The sequence below is a fragment of the Podarcis liolepis genome, assembly GCF_965112155.1.
Source record: "Podarcis liolepis genome assembly, chromosome: 5".
Classification (NCBI taxonomy): domain Eukaryota; kingdom Metazoa; phylum Chordata; class Lepidosauria; order Squamata; family Lacertidae; genus Podarcis; species Podarcis liolepis.
This window is the reverse complement of record NC_139556.1, coordinates 99,891,947-99,908,221: the sequence shown is the minus strand read 5'-3', so window position 1 is coordinate 99,908,221 and position 16,275 is coordinate 99,891,947. Positions and strand designations below refer to the sequence as shown.

Sequence of the window (16,275 nt, the reverse complement as noted above, 5' to 3'; positions counted from 1 at the left end):
AGAAGGCCCTCGGTGCTGGACCTCAGTTTCCGGGCTGAACAATGGGGGTGGAGACGCTCCTTCAGGTATACAGGACCGAGGTCGTTTATCAACAGAAGTCTAGTGTCCAGATCAAGAGAAGGAATAGTGCCACTCTATTCTGCTCTGTTCAGACCCCTCCTGAAGTCCTGTGTCCAGTTCTGGGCACCACAATTTAAGGAGGATATTGACAAGTTGGAAGGTGTGCAGAGGAGGGCGAACAAGATGATCAAGGGTCTGGGAAGCAAGCCTGATGAGGAACGGTTGAAGGAGCTGGGTATCTTTAGCCTGAGACTGAGAGGTGATATGATAGCCAGGGGGTTGGACTAGATGACTCGGTCTAAGACTAAGAGAAAAAGACAACAGAGACTTTGAAAAAGATTGGGAACCATTCATATTATATTTGCAGAAACAAAGAAAGGCAATAGACTTGATGGCAGGATTTAAACAAACATCCACATTATTAGCATCAGAAAATGTTTGGAAGATAGTGAAATAAGATGTATTTAATTTTATTTTTATGTTTTTAAGTTTTGATGTTATGTTATTAATAACTTTTTCTGTTGAGAGATAGCGAAGCGGGTGAAAATAGAAACAAACCAGAAACACAAGTTGGGGGAAGTTGTGGAGAGGAGGGAGGGAGGAATATATAGTAAGCGTTAAGAATTTGAGATGTATGTAAAGAACGAAAACGAAAAATGAATATTTTTTTTATTTTTTTTTAAGGACTAGATGACTCGGGGCCCCTTTCCACTCTACAAATCTATGATTGCCTGTGACAATGATGAAGGCAGAACTCACCCAGTGTGGCTTCAGCCGTCAATACCCTTAATCCTCCATGAAGAAGGAAAAAAGGAAAATAACCCTGAGAGTATTCAAAGGCCAGCGCAGGTTAAAGGACAGCCTAGTGAGCTTGGAGCAGGGGTAGGCAACCTAAGGCTTGGGGGCCGGATCTGGCCCAATTGCCTTCTCAAGCCAGCCTGCGGATGGTCCGGGAATCGGCATGTTTTTAGATGAGTAGAATGTGTCCTTTTATTTCAAATGCATCTCTGGGTTATTTGTGGGGCATAGGAATTTGTTCATATTTCCCCCCCAAAAAATATAGTCCGCCCCCCCTACATGGTCTGAGGGATAGTGGACCGGCCCCCTGATGAAAAAGTTTGCTGACCCCTGTGAAATAAAAAAATTAAGGTCATTCATAGATATATACACACACATAATTGTATATATAAACCACATGTCTGAAACCCCACAGAAAAAGTCCTGAAACCATTTTGTCCCTCCCAAATTGATCTCAAATATTTCTCTGCAAGGTCAAAGGAAAATGGAAAAGCCTCCCCATTTTCTCCTCCTTCAGAAATCCTGTCTTATGGGTATGTCTGTGTATGAACAGGGTGAGCCTGTGACCTGGCTCAGGAGCTATTTGTTATTATAAAAGACTGGCCGGGCTCCCCAGGGTATCCAATCAAGTAAGCATTAACAGGTAACCTGCCAGACAGGAGATAACCAAAGCACTCAGATTTCTGTTGTAGACCGCCCTTTCTGTGATGTAGGTATGATGTATCTGGGGGGTGGTCTTGAGCTACACCCCTTCTGTGATGTATGTATGATGTATGGAGGGGTGGTCTTGGACTCCAAGGCGGGCAATTTAAAATGTCTATATAAGGAGGGACACACCTTGGTTCTGGGTCCTCCTCCTTTCCTGCGTGTGAGAGGAGCACCCTGTTGCAACAGAATCAATAAAGATCAGGCTTACGAGCTGCTTTGCTTCTCAATATTCTCTGGTTGGCCTCTGTTATTTTCTCTGACCGATGGAGAACCTGCAAAGGACTCTATAAGGGCTCTTGCGTCCCCCCATAAGGGCAGATTTTTGTTTATTACACCTGGGACTCTAGGGAGCTTGGAGGGTCTTCTCTTTCCTTTATAGACCTGCCAGCCTCCAATACAAGCCGAGCGGCATCCCAAGACTCTCAACATGGCACTCGCCTGAAGTCTGTCTCTTACTCGACATTGATTTAATCCTGGCGTTTTTTGAATTGAACACAGATAATAGCAACTCCTGCTGCTGACTAACCCTGTCTATCTTTTCCTGCCCTCTGCCTCTTTGGATGGGTTTGCACCGACCTCCTAGAACCACAAAGCCAGAGATAAGCTTTGCCAGCAGCAAAAATGAGTAGACAGAGCCCACCCTGTCTATGGGTAGCTCCTCATCATCCTGCAAGTTAAATAAACTCCACAAAGAGAAAACACAGGTCGTTATGGCAAAATCTCGTGACGATACCAGCAGCCGTGCGGCTCATCGTGTCTAAAAACCTTTGAGTCTCTTAGCTAAAAAGAGGCATTTGTTTAGTACTGGCTTTCAGAGTGGTTTTTATTTTTTGAGCTATAATAAATTGGGGAGGAAAGATAAATACAAATAGAGAGCTTGTAGATTTGTAGTTTTTTTTTCCTTTTAAAAAAGGTACCCAAAACCAGTCGTTTGACATATAGGGCTACTTCTTGTCTCACGAGAGTCTGGTGGAGCCACTGGGATTATTAAAAACTGCAGTGCTGAGATGTTTATGAGATGGCGGGGCCTGAGTTAAATGGTTTTTTTATTCTCCTCGCTGGCAGGACAGCTGGAACCTGTGGCCTGAGACACAGAAAGCCACCTTTGGTCTCACAGCCCGCAAATTGGGGTGCCCATCTGAGGCTCACCTTTGCCTTAGCCTAGTTTCTTTTTTTGTGGAAGCTTAAACTCTGGTATTAATAGTTCCTGGGCTGATCCTAAACTGGCACGGAAAAAGTCATGCTTTTTGGAACCCCTTCTTCCTCATTCTAGAAGTTTGGGAGCTGATCTATTTACTCGTTTTATTGAAATTTATATCCCAACATTTCCTCTAAGGAGCTCAAAGCGATGGACGTGGCTCTCGGTCTCCTTATTAAATCCTCAAAACAGCCCTCTGAGGTAAGTTAGGCTGAAAGACAGGGACCGGGACTCAAAATCACCCCTTGAGCTTCTTGTCCAATTGGGGATTCAAACCGTGCTCTCCCAGTTCCTAGTCCGACCATAGTTGTGGTGTGGTGAAGGAATGGCACTCTGTTCATGTTCAGGGGCACTTCATTCTTCTCCTCATACTACACTTCTGAAATAAAAAAATTAAGGTCTTATATATATATAGAAGAAATGTTCATAAACGTACCAAGCAAACACGTACATAAATATATAAACCGCATGTCTGAAGCAGCACAGGAAAACAGCCATGAAGCCATTTTGGCTCCCAAAATGACCAAATGTTTTCTCTGCAAAGTCAAAGGAAAATGGAAAAGCCTCCCCATTGTATTTTCCTTCACAAATCCTTGTCTTAAGGGTATGTCTGTGTATGAATAGGGTGAGCCTGTGACCTGGCTCAGGAACTAAGTATTTATCATTACAAAAGACTGGCCAGGCTCCCCAGGGTATCCAATCAAGTGACCATTAATAGGTAACCTGCCAGACAGGAAATAAACAACGCACTCAGATTTCTGCTGTAGACTGCCTTTTCTGTGATGTAAGTTCACCCCTTCTGTGATATATGTATGATGTTTCTGGGGGTGGTCCTGAGCTCCAAGGCAGGCAATTTAAAATGTCTATATAAGGGCAGGCGCACCTTTGTTTGAGGTCCTCCTCCTTTCCTGCGTGTGAGGGGAGCACCCTGTTGCAACAGATCAATAAAGATCAGGCTTACGAGCTGCTTTGCTTCTCAATATTCTCTGGTTGGCCTCTGTTATTTTCTCCAACTGATAGGGAACCTTCGTAAGGACTCTATAAGGGCTCTTGTGTCCCCCATAAGGGAAAAAGGGCAGATTTTCGTTTATTACACTTCCTAGACAAGACGACAGGTCCTAGGAACGCAGGGAGGTCTTTATAGGGAGCTCTCTCCCAGCCCTAACTGGGGATGCCACTGGGACTTGAACCCAAGACCTTCTTGTGTAAAACAGATGCTCCACCACTGAGCTGAATCCGTTTCCTGAGAGAGACAAAGCACAGAGTCTGGGGTGGTGGTGGAATTGGACAGGATACCCGCCATGCAAACATCTTTCCCTCATGTGGTCGATTCTAAAAACATCTCCCTCGGCCTCCTCTCTTCAGTTAGCTTTGCATTTCACAGCTTGACAATTTGCTTCACAGTTGGCTGTGGTTTCTCTGGCGTGTGGCTGCCCTTGGGCCGGGCTGCAAAATGCCGCTGATAATTTATATCGCAACTCCGAAGTCGTTTCCAGCTTAATGTCGGGCCCTCTGCTTTCCGTTTTGGGAGCCTCCTGCAATAAGGAACCTGTATGGATATATGCATTTTCCTTTTTTAAAAAATGATAATATTTTTATTAATAATTTCAGTATAACAAATTATCATATCATCTTCATCATTCCCCCCTCCCCAATTTCCCCCCTCAGTTCCTCTCTCTGACTTTTCAGCACATGTTGTTCTCTGCATATTGTAAAATTGTAAAGATCCTTAAATTGTCTATTATATTAACAGTCAATAAACTTGTGTATGCTTATTCAAAACCTGCCAAGGAGTCCAGTTCAATTTGTTGGTTTTTTAAGTAGTTGGTAAAAAGTTCCCATTCTTCTTTAAAGTCACAGTTGTCCTTGTCTCGCAGTTTGTACGTCAATTCCGCCAGTTCCGCATAATCCATCAATTTCTCTTGCCATTGTTCTTTTGTCGGGGTTTCCTCATTCTTCCATCCTTGTGCTATTAAGACTCCGGCTGCCGTTGTCACATACATAAATAAATTCTTTCTTTTCCTTGGCAGGTCTTTTCCTACAATCCCTAACAAAAATGTCTCTGGTTTTTTTTACAAATGTTAATTTAAACATTTTCTTCGACTCATTATATATCATTTCCCAGAATTTTTTAATTTCTCCACATTCCCACCACATATGGTAAAATGTCCCTTCTTTTTCTTTACACTTCCAACATACATTTGACCCAGTTTTATACATTCTTGCAATCTGTACTGGAGTTATATACCATCTATACATCATTTTCATATAGTTTTCTTTCAAAATAAAACAGTCTGTAAATTTTAAATCTGTTCTCCACAGTTTATCCCTATCTTCAAAATGTATTATTATGCCCTATATCTTGCGCCCATTTGATCAGGACCGATTTCACCACCTCGTCTTTTGTTTCCCATTCCAGTAAAATACTGTATGCACCTTTCAGCAGCTTCACTTTCCCTTCTAGGATATATGCATTTTCCAATTCATCCCCAAGGCATAGCTGTCAACCGTCCCTTATTTGGCGGGAAAGTCCCTTATCCCAGCGCCGTGTCCTGCTTCTGTCCCTTATTGATGATGTCCCTTAAATTTCCCGGGTTTCAAAGGAAGCAGCTCCTCTCTCTCCCTCCCTCCCTGCCTGCCAGGAAGGAGGGAGGCTCCAGCTGTGTTGCTTGGCTGCGTTGCTCACCCAATAAGGAGTCTAAGAACGACTGGGGGTGGAGCTTGCATGCCTTGTGCCAATCAAATCAGCCACGTTGCCTGGGGACTCGCCTTTGCTCAGCGCTTCCCAGCGGAGAGGTGACGGTGGTTTTCCTTGCTGCATCCCCTTTGCTGGGTTGCTGCGCTGTGGGAACCACCGCTTGAGGCTTCGTTTGGCTGCTGGCTGGGCTTTCTGCCTTTGGCTCGGAGGGGCTCAGAAGTTGAACATACCTGTGCTGGGGAAATCCCTTATTTTGGCTGCTGATCCCTTATTTTCGAGGCTGCTGGTCCCTTATTTTCAAATCTGTAAGTTGACAGCTATGCTTGCTGACTGGGCCACTTTTCCAATGTAGTGCAAAGTCTCTAGGCAAGGCCGGCCCAAGACATTTTGACACCTGAGTCAAACCACAAAATGGAGCTGCCCCTCCCTGCCCGGGAAGAAGGGAGGAATGAAGATCTCCATCAGGAACAAGGGGGGAAATAAAGATCCACAAGCATGGGAGAAGACCAGCAGCACTGGGGTGGGGGGAGGTTGCCAAAGAGGTAGCAGAGGAGCGCACCACTGCCATTGCTGCCATGTGCCACCAATTACATGCAGCTGTGTTTGTCGACTTTAATTTGTGGGCACAACCCATGTTTCCTAAGGAGGTTTGGGGTAAGTACTCTGTGGTGACGAAACCCCAGCAGACTGAAAATTTTGGGAAAATATGCAGCAAAGTAAAGCATGGAAATACAGTGGATGCTCAGGTTGCGAACGTGATCCGTGCGGGATGCATGTTTGCAACCCACCGTGGTGCATCTGCGCACATGCGGGTTGTGATTCGGCGCTTCTGCGCATACGCAAAATGTGATTTAGCACTTCTGTTCATGCATGACTGCCGAAACCCGGAAGTAACCCATTCCAGTACGTCTGGGTTTCGGCGATCTGCAACCCGAAAAAATGCAACCTGAAGCGTCTGTAACCCGAGGTATGACTGTATAGGCTATTAGACCTTTAAAATATAATCTTCTAAGTTCATTCGAAAGTTTCCCACTTGCGCTAGCATAGAAATGACGCTAAATTTATGAAAGTTAAAAATGGTTTACTTATAAACTCTTCGAAGGTCAGGTTCATGTGCTTTACCATACAGCATTCAGAAAACACAGGCAGCAAAACTTAGGTTAGTTCCAAACTGGTGAAAGGTCCTAAATTATTTGGTATAGGAACACAAGAATGGCTTTGTAGAAAAGCCATGCGGTTTAAGCTTGGAGCAACCAGCTCAGACCTCTTTGCACATGGATAGACAGAGGGAAACAATAGACTTTCTTTCCTCCCTCCCAAGGTGAGGGAGAATGACCTAGCCAAGCCTGGCAGGACAGCATTAGCCCCTACATGCATTAGTTGGACTTAAGCATTTTGGTTGTATGAGGCTGGTTATCCTACCACCAGAATGTTAATTGTTGGGGACAAACAACGGGGAAGATAATTCCCCCTTCATTTTCCTGCTTTTAAGTCATTTGGCTGCTGTATGAAAGAAAAGCTGTACCAGATGCGAACCTTTGTCCAAGTCTGCTTCTTCATCTTACTTTAAAGATAACCTTGTGCTGTAATTCTCCTCTGCGCCGCAGCTTGAGGAAACAAATGGATCACTGCCATCCAGGGCAGCGGCTTCTTTTTCTAAAAATAATTTTCCCAGAAGTCTTTACAATTTATCACACGCTTCTGTGAGAAAACGTCTTCGTACCACTGCTTCTCTTTAAAGTCTCTGCCAATGTCGGCTACATAAAACAAAGCCTTTGGCTTTGTGACTCTCCAAGAAACCAAAAGGTTAGGCAGATTTCTGTGTCTTCAAGAAAAAGCAACCCTGTTTTTGAATAAACAGAAGAGGACAAAGGCTAACGCCCTGTTTGAACAGTCACGCTGTGGCAGAGGCCCCAAAGCCCCAAAGCAACATTCAGTCTTTTGTGGCATAGCCAAGGCAAGCCATGACGCTATGTGAAATCAGTATTTTAAAAAGTCCTGTATATACGTACGCAGGATGTTGCTGATTCCCCTAAAATGAGGACGTATGAGAAGAGAGCAGAGTGCAATGATAAGAACATAAGAAGAGCCTGCCGAATCAGGTCAGAGGCCCATCTAGTCCAGCGTCCTGTTTTCAGTGGCCAAACGCCTGTGGAAATCCCCAAAACACTCTCCCCTCTTGTGATTCCCAGGAACTGGAGGCCCAGAGATTTCCCTGGCTACTGTAATAAACGTAAATCTGCCCTTATAGTGGTGCCTCGCAAGACGAAATTAATCCGTTCCGCGAGTCTCTTCGTCTTGCGGTTTTTTCGTCTTGCGAAGCACGGCTATTAGCGGCTTAGCGGCTATTAACGGCTTAGCGGCTTTAAGAAAAAGGAAACAAATTCGCAAGAACTCGCAAGACGTTTCGTCTTGCGAAGCAAGCCCATAGGGAAATTCGTCCACTCAAAAAGTGGAAAACTCTTTCGTCTAGCGAGTTTTTCGTCTTGCGAGGCATTCGTCTTGCGGGGCACCACTGTATTCCCTTATGGGGGACACAAGAGCCCTTATAGAGTCCTTTGTAGGTTCTCCATCGGTCGGAGAAAAGAACAGAGGCCAACCAGAGAATATTGAGAAGCAAAGCAACTAGTAAGCCTGATCTTTATTGATCTGTTGCAACAGGGTGCTCCCCTCACATTCAGGAAAGGAAGAGGACCCCAAACAAAGGTGTGCCCACCCTTATATAGACATTTTATATTGCCCGCCTTGGAGTCCAAAACCACTCCCAGAAACATCATACATACATCACAGAAGGGGTGTGGCTCAAGACCACCCCCCCAATACATCATACCTACATCACAGAAAAGGTGGTCTACAACAGAAATCTGAGTGCGTTGTTTATCTCCTGTCGTTGTTTACCTCCTGTCTGGCAGGTTACCTGTTAATGCTTACTTGATTGGATACCCTGGGGAGCCTGGCCAGTCTTTTGTAATTACAAGTACTTAGTTCCTGAGCCAGGTCACAGGCTCACCCTATTCATACACAGATATACGCTTAAGACAGGATTTGTGAACAAAAAGACAATGGGGAGGCTCCCCCACCTCCAGTTTGGGAATGAAAATGGTTTCAGAGTGGTCCTCCTCTGCTGCTCCAGACATGTGGTCCACACATCTATGTATGAGCTTGGTTGGTACATTTATGAACATTTAATATATTTTTTATTTCACTACTTTCCTTTAATCACCCAATAAAATAGTTTAAATTGGTCCCAGCCAAGCACGGCTTTAAACAGCTTAATCATTGGAACTGGTGAGGTACTCATATTTCAAGGCTGTCAAGCCAAGTTTGTTGAAATGCTCTTTTCCTGCAGATACTGCATTCAAACGCAGTTCACAATGGGCATAAATTAACAATGGCATCACACCTATTGCACACCTATTGCATAACAATCAAGTTTATTACAAAGAAAAGATGCAACTAACTAAAACCAATAAAATAATGGAACAAAGGGAGGAATCATAGAATCATAGAATTGTAGGGTTGGAAATTGTTATAAGAATTTTAAGGTCATATATATATATATATAAATTAAATGTTCATAACTGTATATATAAACCACATGTCTGAAACACCACAGATTAGGTCCTGAACAAATTGACCTCAAATATTTCTCTGCAAGGTCAAAGTGGGAAACCTCCCCATTGTCTCTTTCCTCACATATCCTGCCTTAAGGGCACATTCAAGATATGAACAGGGTGTGAGCCTGTGACCCAGATTCAGGAATTAAGTAGTTATAATAACAAAAGAGTGGCCAAAACCCAGATAATGCAATCAGGTAACTTGCCAGACAGGAGATAAACAACACACTCAGATTTCTGTTGTAGACCCCCTTTTCTGTGATGTATGTATGATGTTTCTGGGGGTGGTCTTGGACTCCAGGGTGGGCAATTTAAAAGGTCTATACAGGCATACCTCATGTTATGTTTGCTTCAAGTTGTGCATTTTCAGGTTGCGTCCCGTGGCGACCAGGAAGTACCGGAAAGGGTTACTTCCGGGTTTCGCCACTCATGCATGCACAGATGTGCAAAATGATGTCACGTGCATGCGCAGAAGCGGCGAATCGTGACCCGCGCGTGCGCAGATGTGGGTTGCGTTCTTTTCAGGTTGCGAATGGGCCTCCGGAATGAATCTCGTTTGCAACCAGAGGTATCACTGTATAAGGGCTTGCACGCATGGCTCTGGGTCCTTCTCCTCTCCTGTGTGTGAGGGGAACATCCTGCTGCAACAGTTAATAAAGATCAGGCTTACTAGCTGCTTTGCTTCTCAATATTCTCTGATTGGTCTCTGTTATTTTCTCCTACTGATAGAGAACCTACAAAGGACTCTATATGGGAAAAGGAGCAGTTTTTATACTTATATCAGAAAGGATCCCTTGTCCAGCTCCCAACAATGTCACACTATGATAGTTCCATCAGAGCAAGCATTTCTTGCATGCTGTTCTGGGGTTTTTATTGACCCCCTCAGGGTTTCTTGGTGGGGAGGAACATTATGACACATGGGGGAGGAGAGCGGGAAATCCCCATTATGTTAGTGAAACCTGGTGCAACTGTTTGCACTCCATCTAGTGCAACTGTGCTGGTCCCAGGAGGAAGGTTACCATTATCGTAGTCCAAGTTCAGTCCTGAGTCACTAGCCTGGAAACAGTTCACAAGGAGCGAGGCGAGGTCTGAAGCAGGAGGCCGGGCGGAAACAGGAACGCTGGAAGGTCAGAAGCAGGAAGCCGGGCGGGGAACAAGAACCTTGGAATGTCAGGTCTGGGTCCGGGTAGGAGCAGGTACTCAACAACAACGCTGCTTCCGCAACCTGGGACCGGGCTGACTGGCCTTTATCTTCTCTGAGGCCAGGGGCGGTCCCGGCCCCCAGGAGACCCGCCTCTCCTGGCCTTAAGGCGAGCACTCCTCCTGGGAGAAACCAGTTCCCTTCGCCTCTCTGCCCTGAGCCTCTGCAGTTCAGGAGAGGCTGAAGGGTTACTGGGCCCAGGGGGAGACTCACCTGTAGGCACTGAGTCCTCAACCACCTCTGGAGCCAGAATGGATTCACCTGGTGCCTGCTGCTGAGGATCCGGTACAGGTGTAGGTGCCTCAGAATCAAGGCCCTGCCCCAGTTCAGCCGGCCCTGGAGGCGGGGACTCCTGTGCAGGCTGGGATTCCTCCGGTTCATCCTCTGAATTGGAATCCCAGGCCATCACAGCAACTTTATATATATGGCCCTTGTGGTCTCTTCCAACTCTATGATTCTATGATTCTATGATTCTAACTGCATTTATATCCCACCTTTTCCTCCAAGGAGCTCAAGGTAACGTACATCCTTCTGCTCGCCTCATTTAATCCCCATGAGAACCCTGTGAAGTAGGCTCTGGCTTGAGAGTCAGTGCTGGCCCAACCTACCTGACAGGGGAGGAGGCTATGTGCCTTTCCAATGGTGTGGGGAGGAAATCCCAGTTCTAGTTCAGTGCTTTGTACACACTGATTCTGCGGGTGCCCTGTGAGTGCCCATTGACAAGCAAGCGCCACTGAGTTCAGCAAGGTATTTGCTCTCAAGTATTTACTCATTTTATTAATTATTTCATAAAATGTATACATTTTTTTAAATGTACGCTTTTTTTTAAACTGTTAGAATACGCAGAGTTAGCAGGGATGACCACTAGAAGAAGAAATCAAAATGATGGAAAATATAAGGAGGACTGGATATTTTTTAATGCATATATGAAAATGAGTTCTAAACAAACAATTAACCTAGCAGGATGGTAAGATTTTCAGCAGGGTAAGAAAAAACTAATGTGTATATAAGCAGTTGCAATAGATGGCTGAACCAAGAAACGTGAGAAAAAGAGGAGGCAAAAGGAACCATGGAAGGAGAGGATGGGAAATCGGAGGAGGAAAACAATATCTTAAAATTGTTATTTTTTTTCTATTTCAGAGTTTTCTTCTTTCTGGCCTTTGTATTTTTTCGTTCGTTTCCCAGATATAGAATTGTATTAGAAACGCAAATAAAATAATAATAATATAATAATAATATTTATATAGTGGTTTACAAAAAGATAAAACATTAAAATCAAGGAAAGCCAACAGCCACTCTTTTAAAACACTCTAAAGTTAAAAGCATCTGTGCCCAAGTGAGAAAATGGCCACCCCTTCACCGCCCCATCTTTCCCAGAACCTTTTGGGAGGGAATTTCCCATCATGCCCTTCTTCCCCAGCATCCTTGGGAAGAGGCAATTTCCCAGCATCCCTCTGGGCCTTCTCTCCCCTCCTCCCCCTCAGCCAGCCCGTTGCTAGGACGCTTCTTCCCCCACCTTCTTCCCGGCCTCTGTTTGGCTGACAGGCCCACGTGACGCAGCGCTCCCTTGCCATTGGTTCCGAGGAGCCGCGTGGCTTTCAACCCGCTGGAAGCCCGAAGGGAGGGGCCGGAGCGGGACTGCCGTTGCTAGGCGACGGGGAGAGGGAGCGCGGCCTACTCCTCTCCGAAGCCTCGGGAAGCGGAGCAGGTAAGCCGGGTCGGTGGGTTTCCCTTACCCCGAGGCCCGAGGGAATTGGGAGCAGGAGCAGGAGAGGGTTTCCCGAAGGAAAGCTGCGTCTTGCGGGCTGCAGACCCCGGTGGCTGTGACGTGTGGGGGTGGGGGAGAGAGAGAAGGGAAAGGCACTCTGCACATGCTCAGAGGGGTGTTGGTTTTCCTCCAGGCACCTTTCCCGCCCCCTTCCTCTCGCCTCAAGACTGCTCCGCGACGGGCAAGAAGTTCAACAGGTGAGGTATAGCCTCTCTCTGCGGAGCAGAGCCTCACCTGTTGGGTTTCTGCCTGTGCAGAAATGGTAGTGCAGGGTGGGGTTTGGGGATCCAAAGGGTGCCTAATTATAATTCATCTTTTTTCTTTTTATTCTGTTTTGTTACTAATATGAAAAGTGGGGAATTCGTGGAAGGGAATTTGGGTCGACTTTAGAAAAAGGATTTAAGATTTAAGAATGAACATTGATGCATAAATTTGGATGTTGTAAAAATGGTCTTTTAAATTCAACTAAATATAAAAAGGTTAAAAATTGGGGATAAGAACTTGCTGAACTAACAATTTAAATTGGAATATAAGAAGGGGAGATGTGGGGAAGTCAGAGAAATATGTAATAGAAAAGAAGGGTCTTAAACTGTATATGTTTTCCTTTTTTGTTTTTCCTTTTTGTTTGTTTTTTTGAAATGGAAAATTTTTAATAAAAAAAAACAGAAATGGTGCTGCAGCCGAGCTTGGAAAGTCGCAGAGAACCTCCTCGGGAAGCTGCAGCCTGGGAGCAGCTGGCACCCCCTGCAACAGGCAAGGGGGGTGGGTTTTCGAGCTCCACCCTTGGGCTGAAGATCCCTGCATTGAGGGGGTTGGACTAGATGACCCTCGGGGTCCCTTCCAACTCTGCAGCTGGTTCTAGGAAACCCGGCCACGGAGCAGCGTGTTGACAGGTGGAGGGAAGAGCTCGGGAACCCGAAGCACATTCTGATACTCCAAACAGTAGCTGGGAGTGTCAGAATGTAATGCCCAGCTCAAGCCGCAATCAATCCCCTGGCTGTGGTTATGGGACTAGACTTATGGGAGAACATGCTCACCCCTTGGCATGCATGGTTCTTCCTACTAGAGGAGGGTCAGCCTGACATTATAAATTCCCCCATTCTTTATGAAAATCCTCCTGAAAATTCATAATCGATCTTAAAAACCATTGTAAAAAGCTAAAATCGTTAGTGGGATTGGAATAACACTTGTAGTTTAATGGTGAATTATGGACATAATGGAGATGCAAAAGGTCTGGATTGTTATAAAAGATGCAGGAGGAAATGATTAACAATAGGAGCCACAGAGGAGGGAAGCCCAGGAGATTCTGTGGAATCTTGTTTCTATATTGTAAATTGTTATGTTATTGTAAAATTTTAATTTGAAAAACCCAAATAAATAGATTTATAAAAATAAAGAATTGTCAGGAGCTGCCAGCAGGATGCTGGATTCTGAAGCGAGATGATTTTTTATGATTTGGAAAAGCTAATTTTGATTGAAAGCAACGCTTTATTTCTTATGTGCTGTTTTGTATAGCCCTTCACATTGTAATTGCAGGTTGTGCTACTACAAGAGTCGTCCGACATTTATGATGGGAGACGTCCTTGCTTACGAAGCGGAGCTACTTGGAATGGTGAAGGAGGTGTGTTTTTCTCTTCGAAGGGACTGCTTGTTTAACATTTGCTGAACTTGTGCAGGGTGGTCCAGAATTGCTGAGATGATGATGATGATGATTTTATCATTTGTACCCTGCTCACCTGGCTGGGTTGCCAGTCAAAAGCATATTAAAACATCAAACCTTAAAAAGTAAACAGCACAATTTTTGTTTTGTTTTTAAGAAAAAAAGTGATTTTAATTTAAATCATCTACAATATTGTCTTATTTATTTTGTAGTACAGTACATTGGTTATTGCTTTCATTTTATGAATCAATGGTCTCATTAGATAGTAAAATTCACATTAAATCAGCACAATTTTTGTTGATGCGAAATCGTCCAACGTCTCTTGAAAAGATAATCAAGATACAAATAACAGAAAATACAGAACTGAACCTCAAAAAGTAGATTTAAGGCAGAAAATTGGGTATGTGGGGGGGGATGCAGACCACTACTGCAATATATATAAATATGGAATTTTAATCATTCCCAAAATAGGGGCATATATGAGGCCTATAACATATAAATGAAGTCTGAAATGCAGTCATCAAATTCAAAGAACCACAGTAATCCTGAAAACCAAAGCTCTTATGACCAGCAATAATACTGAGAACCAGACGCATTTCAACCCGCTAGGGGTCTTCCTCAGTGGTCAATATACAAACCTCAATGCAGTCACTGAAAGTGAATCATTAGACTGGTCTGTATAGACATCATGCTCAGAACTTGACTCATCCATATAATTTTTGTGCACATACAGAAGTCTGAAAATGTATAGGTTGATATGGAGGTCATGTTTTTCTAGTGCCCAGTCATGTGTATTGCTACGGCTTTCTCCAGTTTTCTAGCTATCAAAGGTCAGGCATCCAAACAGGTTTCTGTTCTGTTGCCTTAATCCATTGTTGCTTGTCTTTTAATGAGAATTATTGCAGATTTTCTTCTTGTTTGCAGTATTTGGAGTTTGCAGAATTTGAAGATACAGTGAAAACATTTACAAAGGAATGCAAAATAAAAGGGAAGCCATTACCTAAAACTGGGGGTAGTTCAGTGAAGGACTCCAAGGCTCTGATAATTCAGGTAACATTTCTCTTTTTTGTGAAATTAGTGCTTCATCTATATGGGAGCCCTATTGCAGTTGAAATCCAAGTTTTTTTTCTGCTCAGGTTTGTCTGTGGTAATCCACACCTTGCCACATTGGTGATCCCTTGGTTCAAAATTGCTTTCCCCTGTCCATGCTGGAAGGGATTCCCATTTGGGATGTCCTCGCTCATCACTTAAAGCCCACTCCTTAGTTCTGCCAAGTAGTGAACTGCCCTTCAGGTGGTTTACAGATTTAATTAATTAATTAATAGTAGTAGTAATCGTAATCGTGAGCATGTACTGTAAGGGTGAGGAACATTTTTCTTAGGTGGTTGACAGGTGGGAGGATCCTGCCCACCTGTCAAGGTTGGCCTTTCTGGGTTGGGTGGGGGAGATAACCAGCAAGATGAGCTCAGGGAAGGGGTTGGCACACCTGAACCAAGCAGAATTGAACTCTGTGCCCATCAGGTGGAGAGCAGTGAGGTCATCTTCTTTGCCCAGGGGTTTCTTAAGTGCCTGTACCTGTACTATTTGGATTTGGCACAGAAATGGTGCCCTGACTTAGGTGCTCTGGATCAGCCTTTATTTACGCTGTTGAGCAGATTGGTCCATGAAGAATCTCGGAAGGGGATTTTCTGGATCTGAACAGTTTCAGTAGAAGTGGTTTCATCTTTAACATCACGTAGGAAGTGAGATATTAAATATGTAACTTCTCTCTTTTCTTCTTCTCTTTGGAAGGATCTACTAACGTCCTTCACTGATGGAGACCAGGATGTTTTCTTTGAACTGTGGGAAGAAAATATTCCCTCCTCAATCCGAGACAATGAAGCTGTCGCTCAGAAGCTAGAGTTCTATCTTCACATCCATTTTGCCATCTATGTGTTAAAGCACAGTGTAGGAAAACCTGTATGTTTCTTTTTTAAATAAATTTGTCCTTGTAGATTTTTACTCCTATCTTTTCTTAAGTGAGTGGAGAAGGCGGTGATTCAGTCAACAGCTGAGATAAATAACCCATTGCTTTCACCCCTTTTCCAGTTTCAGTTAGGCTTGTGGCTTTCGCCTAGTTCTCACTAAGATGGTTAGAGTGTCCAAGCTAGTTCTTCTGACTATGTGCTCCTCTATACAAACAATAAAATTAAAAACCCCTCTGTAGAGAAAATTAGATGTCAAGGAGAAGGGTTCTAGCTAACCCTGACAGCTTGGCTTTCTTTGTAGAGGGTTTTTTTTATTTTTAGGATCATTCAGTTGGGAGCTCTCGCCTGCAGTTCATAATGGTTCAGTCCAGATCTAGACTTCATTCAGGGATGAATGGCTGCTAGCCACAGGCTTATGGGCTTACTCCTCCCCTGTAGGTGAGGAGGAGATTAGAAGCTTCTGCTTCTGCCTACCAACAAATCATAGTTAGCCAACAGATTTCCCAGACTATGGTTTGATCCTGGTGGGGCATCCTGGTTTGTGGATAAGGAGAGAAGCGAGTGCATAGACCTTAGTCTCCATGGTGCCCATTCCTGATC

General features: G+C 44.3%; 1 protein-coding gene and 1 long non-coding RNA gene across 9 annotated transcripts in view; one reads left to right on the top strand and one right to left on the bottom strand.

Annotated features, from left to right (window-relative positions):
• Window positions 1-2,854: 2,854 nt before the first annotated feature.
• Window positions 2,855-16,275, bottom strand: part of LOC310707503 — a 211,864-nt gene continuing 198,443 nt past the window's right edge. Inside the window, exon 2 of the long non-coding RNA XR_014526520.1 lies at window positions 2,855-3,143. This is a non-coding gene — a long non-coding RNA (uncharacterized lncRNA). The remainder of the gene's footprint in view (window positions 3,144-16,275) is intronic.
• Window positions 11,747-16,275, top strand: part of ARMC9 (armadillo repeat containing 9) — an 88,987-nt gene continuing 84,458 nt past the window's right edge. For 2 of the 8 annotated variants that reach the window (XM_083504063.1, XM_083504060.1), the window contains exons 1-4: window positions 11,747-11,988; window positions 13,585-13,669; window positions 14,633-14,758; window positions 15,500-15,667. In XM_083504063.1, coding sequence (XP_083360189.1) covers window positions 13,616-13,669; window positions 14,633-14,758; window positions 15,500-15,667 — 348 coding nt within the window. In that variant the 5' untranslated portion in view covers window positions 11,747-11,988; window positions 13,585-13,615. The other 6 variants (XM_083504062.1, XM_083504058.1, XM_083504059.1 and 3 more) reach the window with 4 other exon arrangements.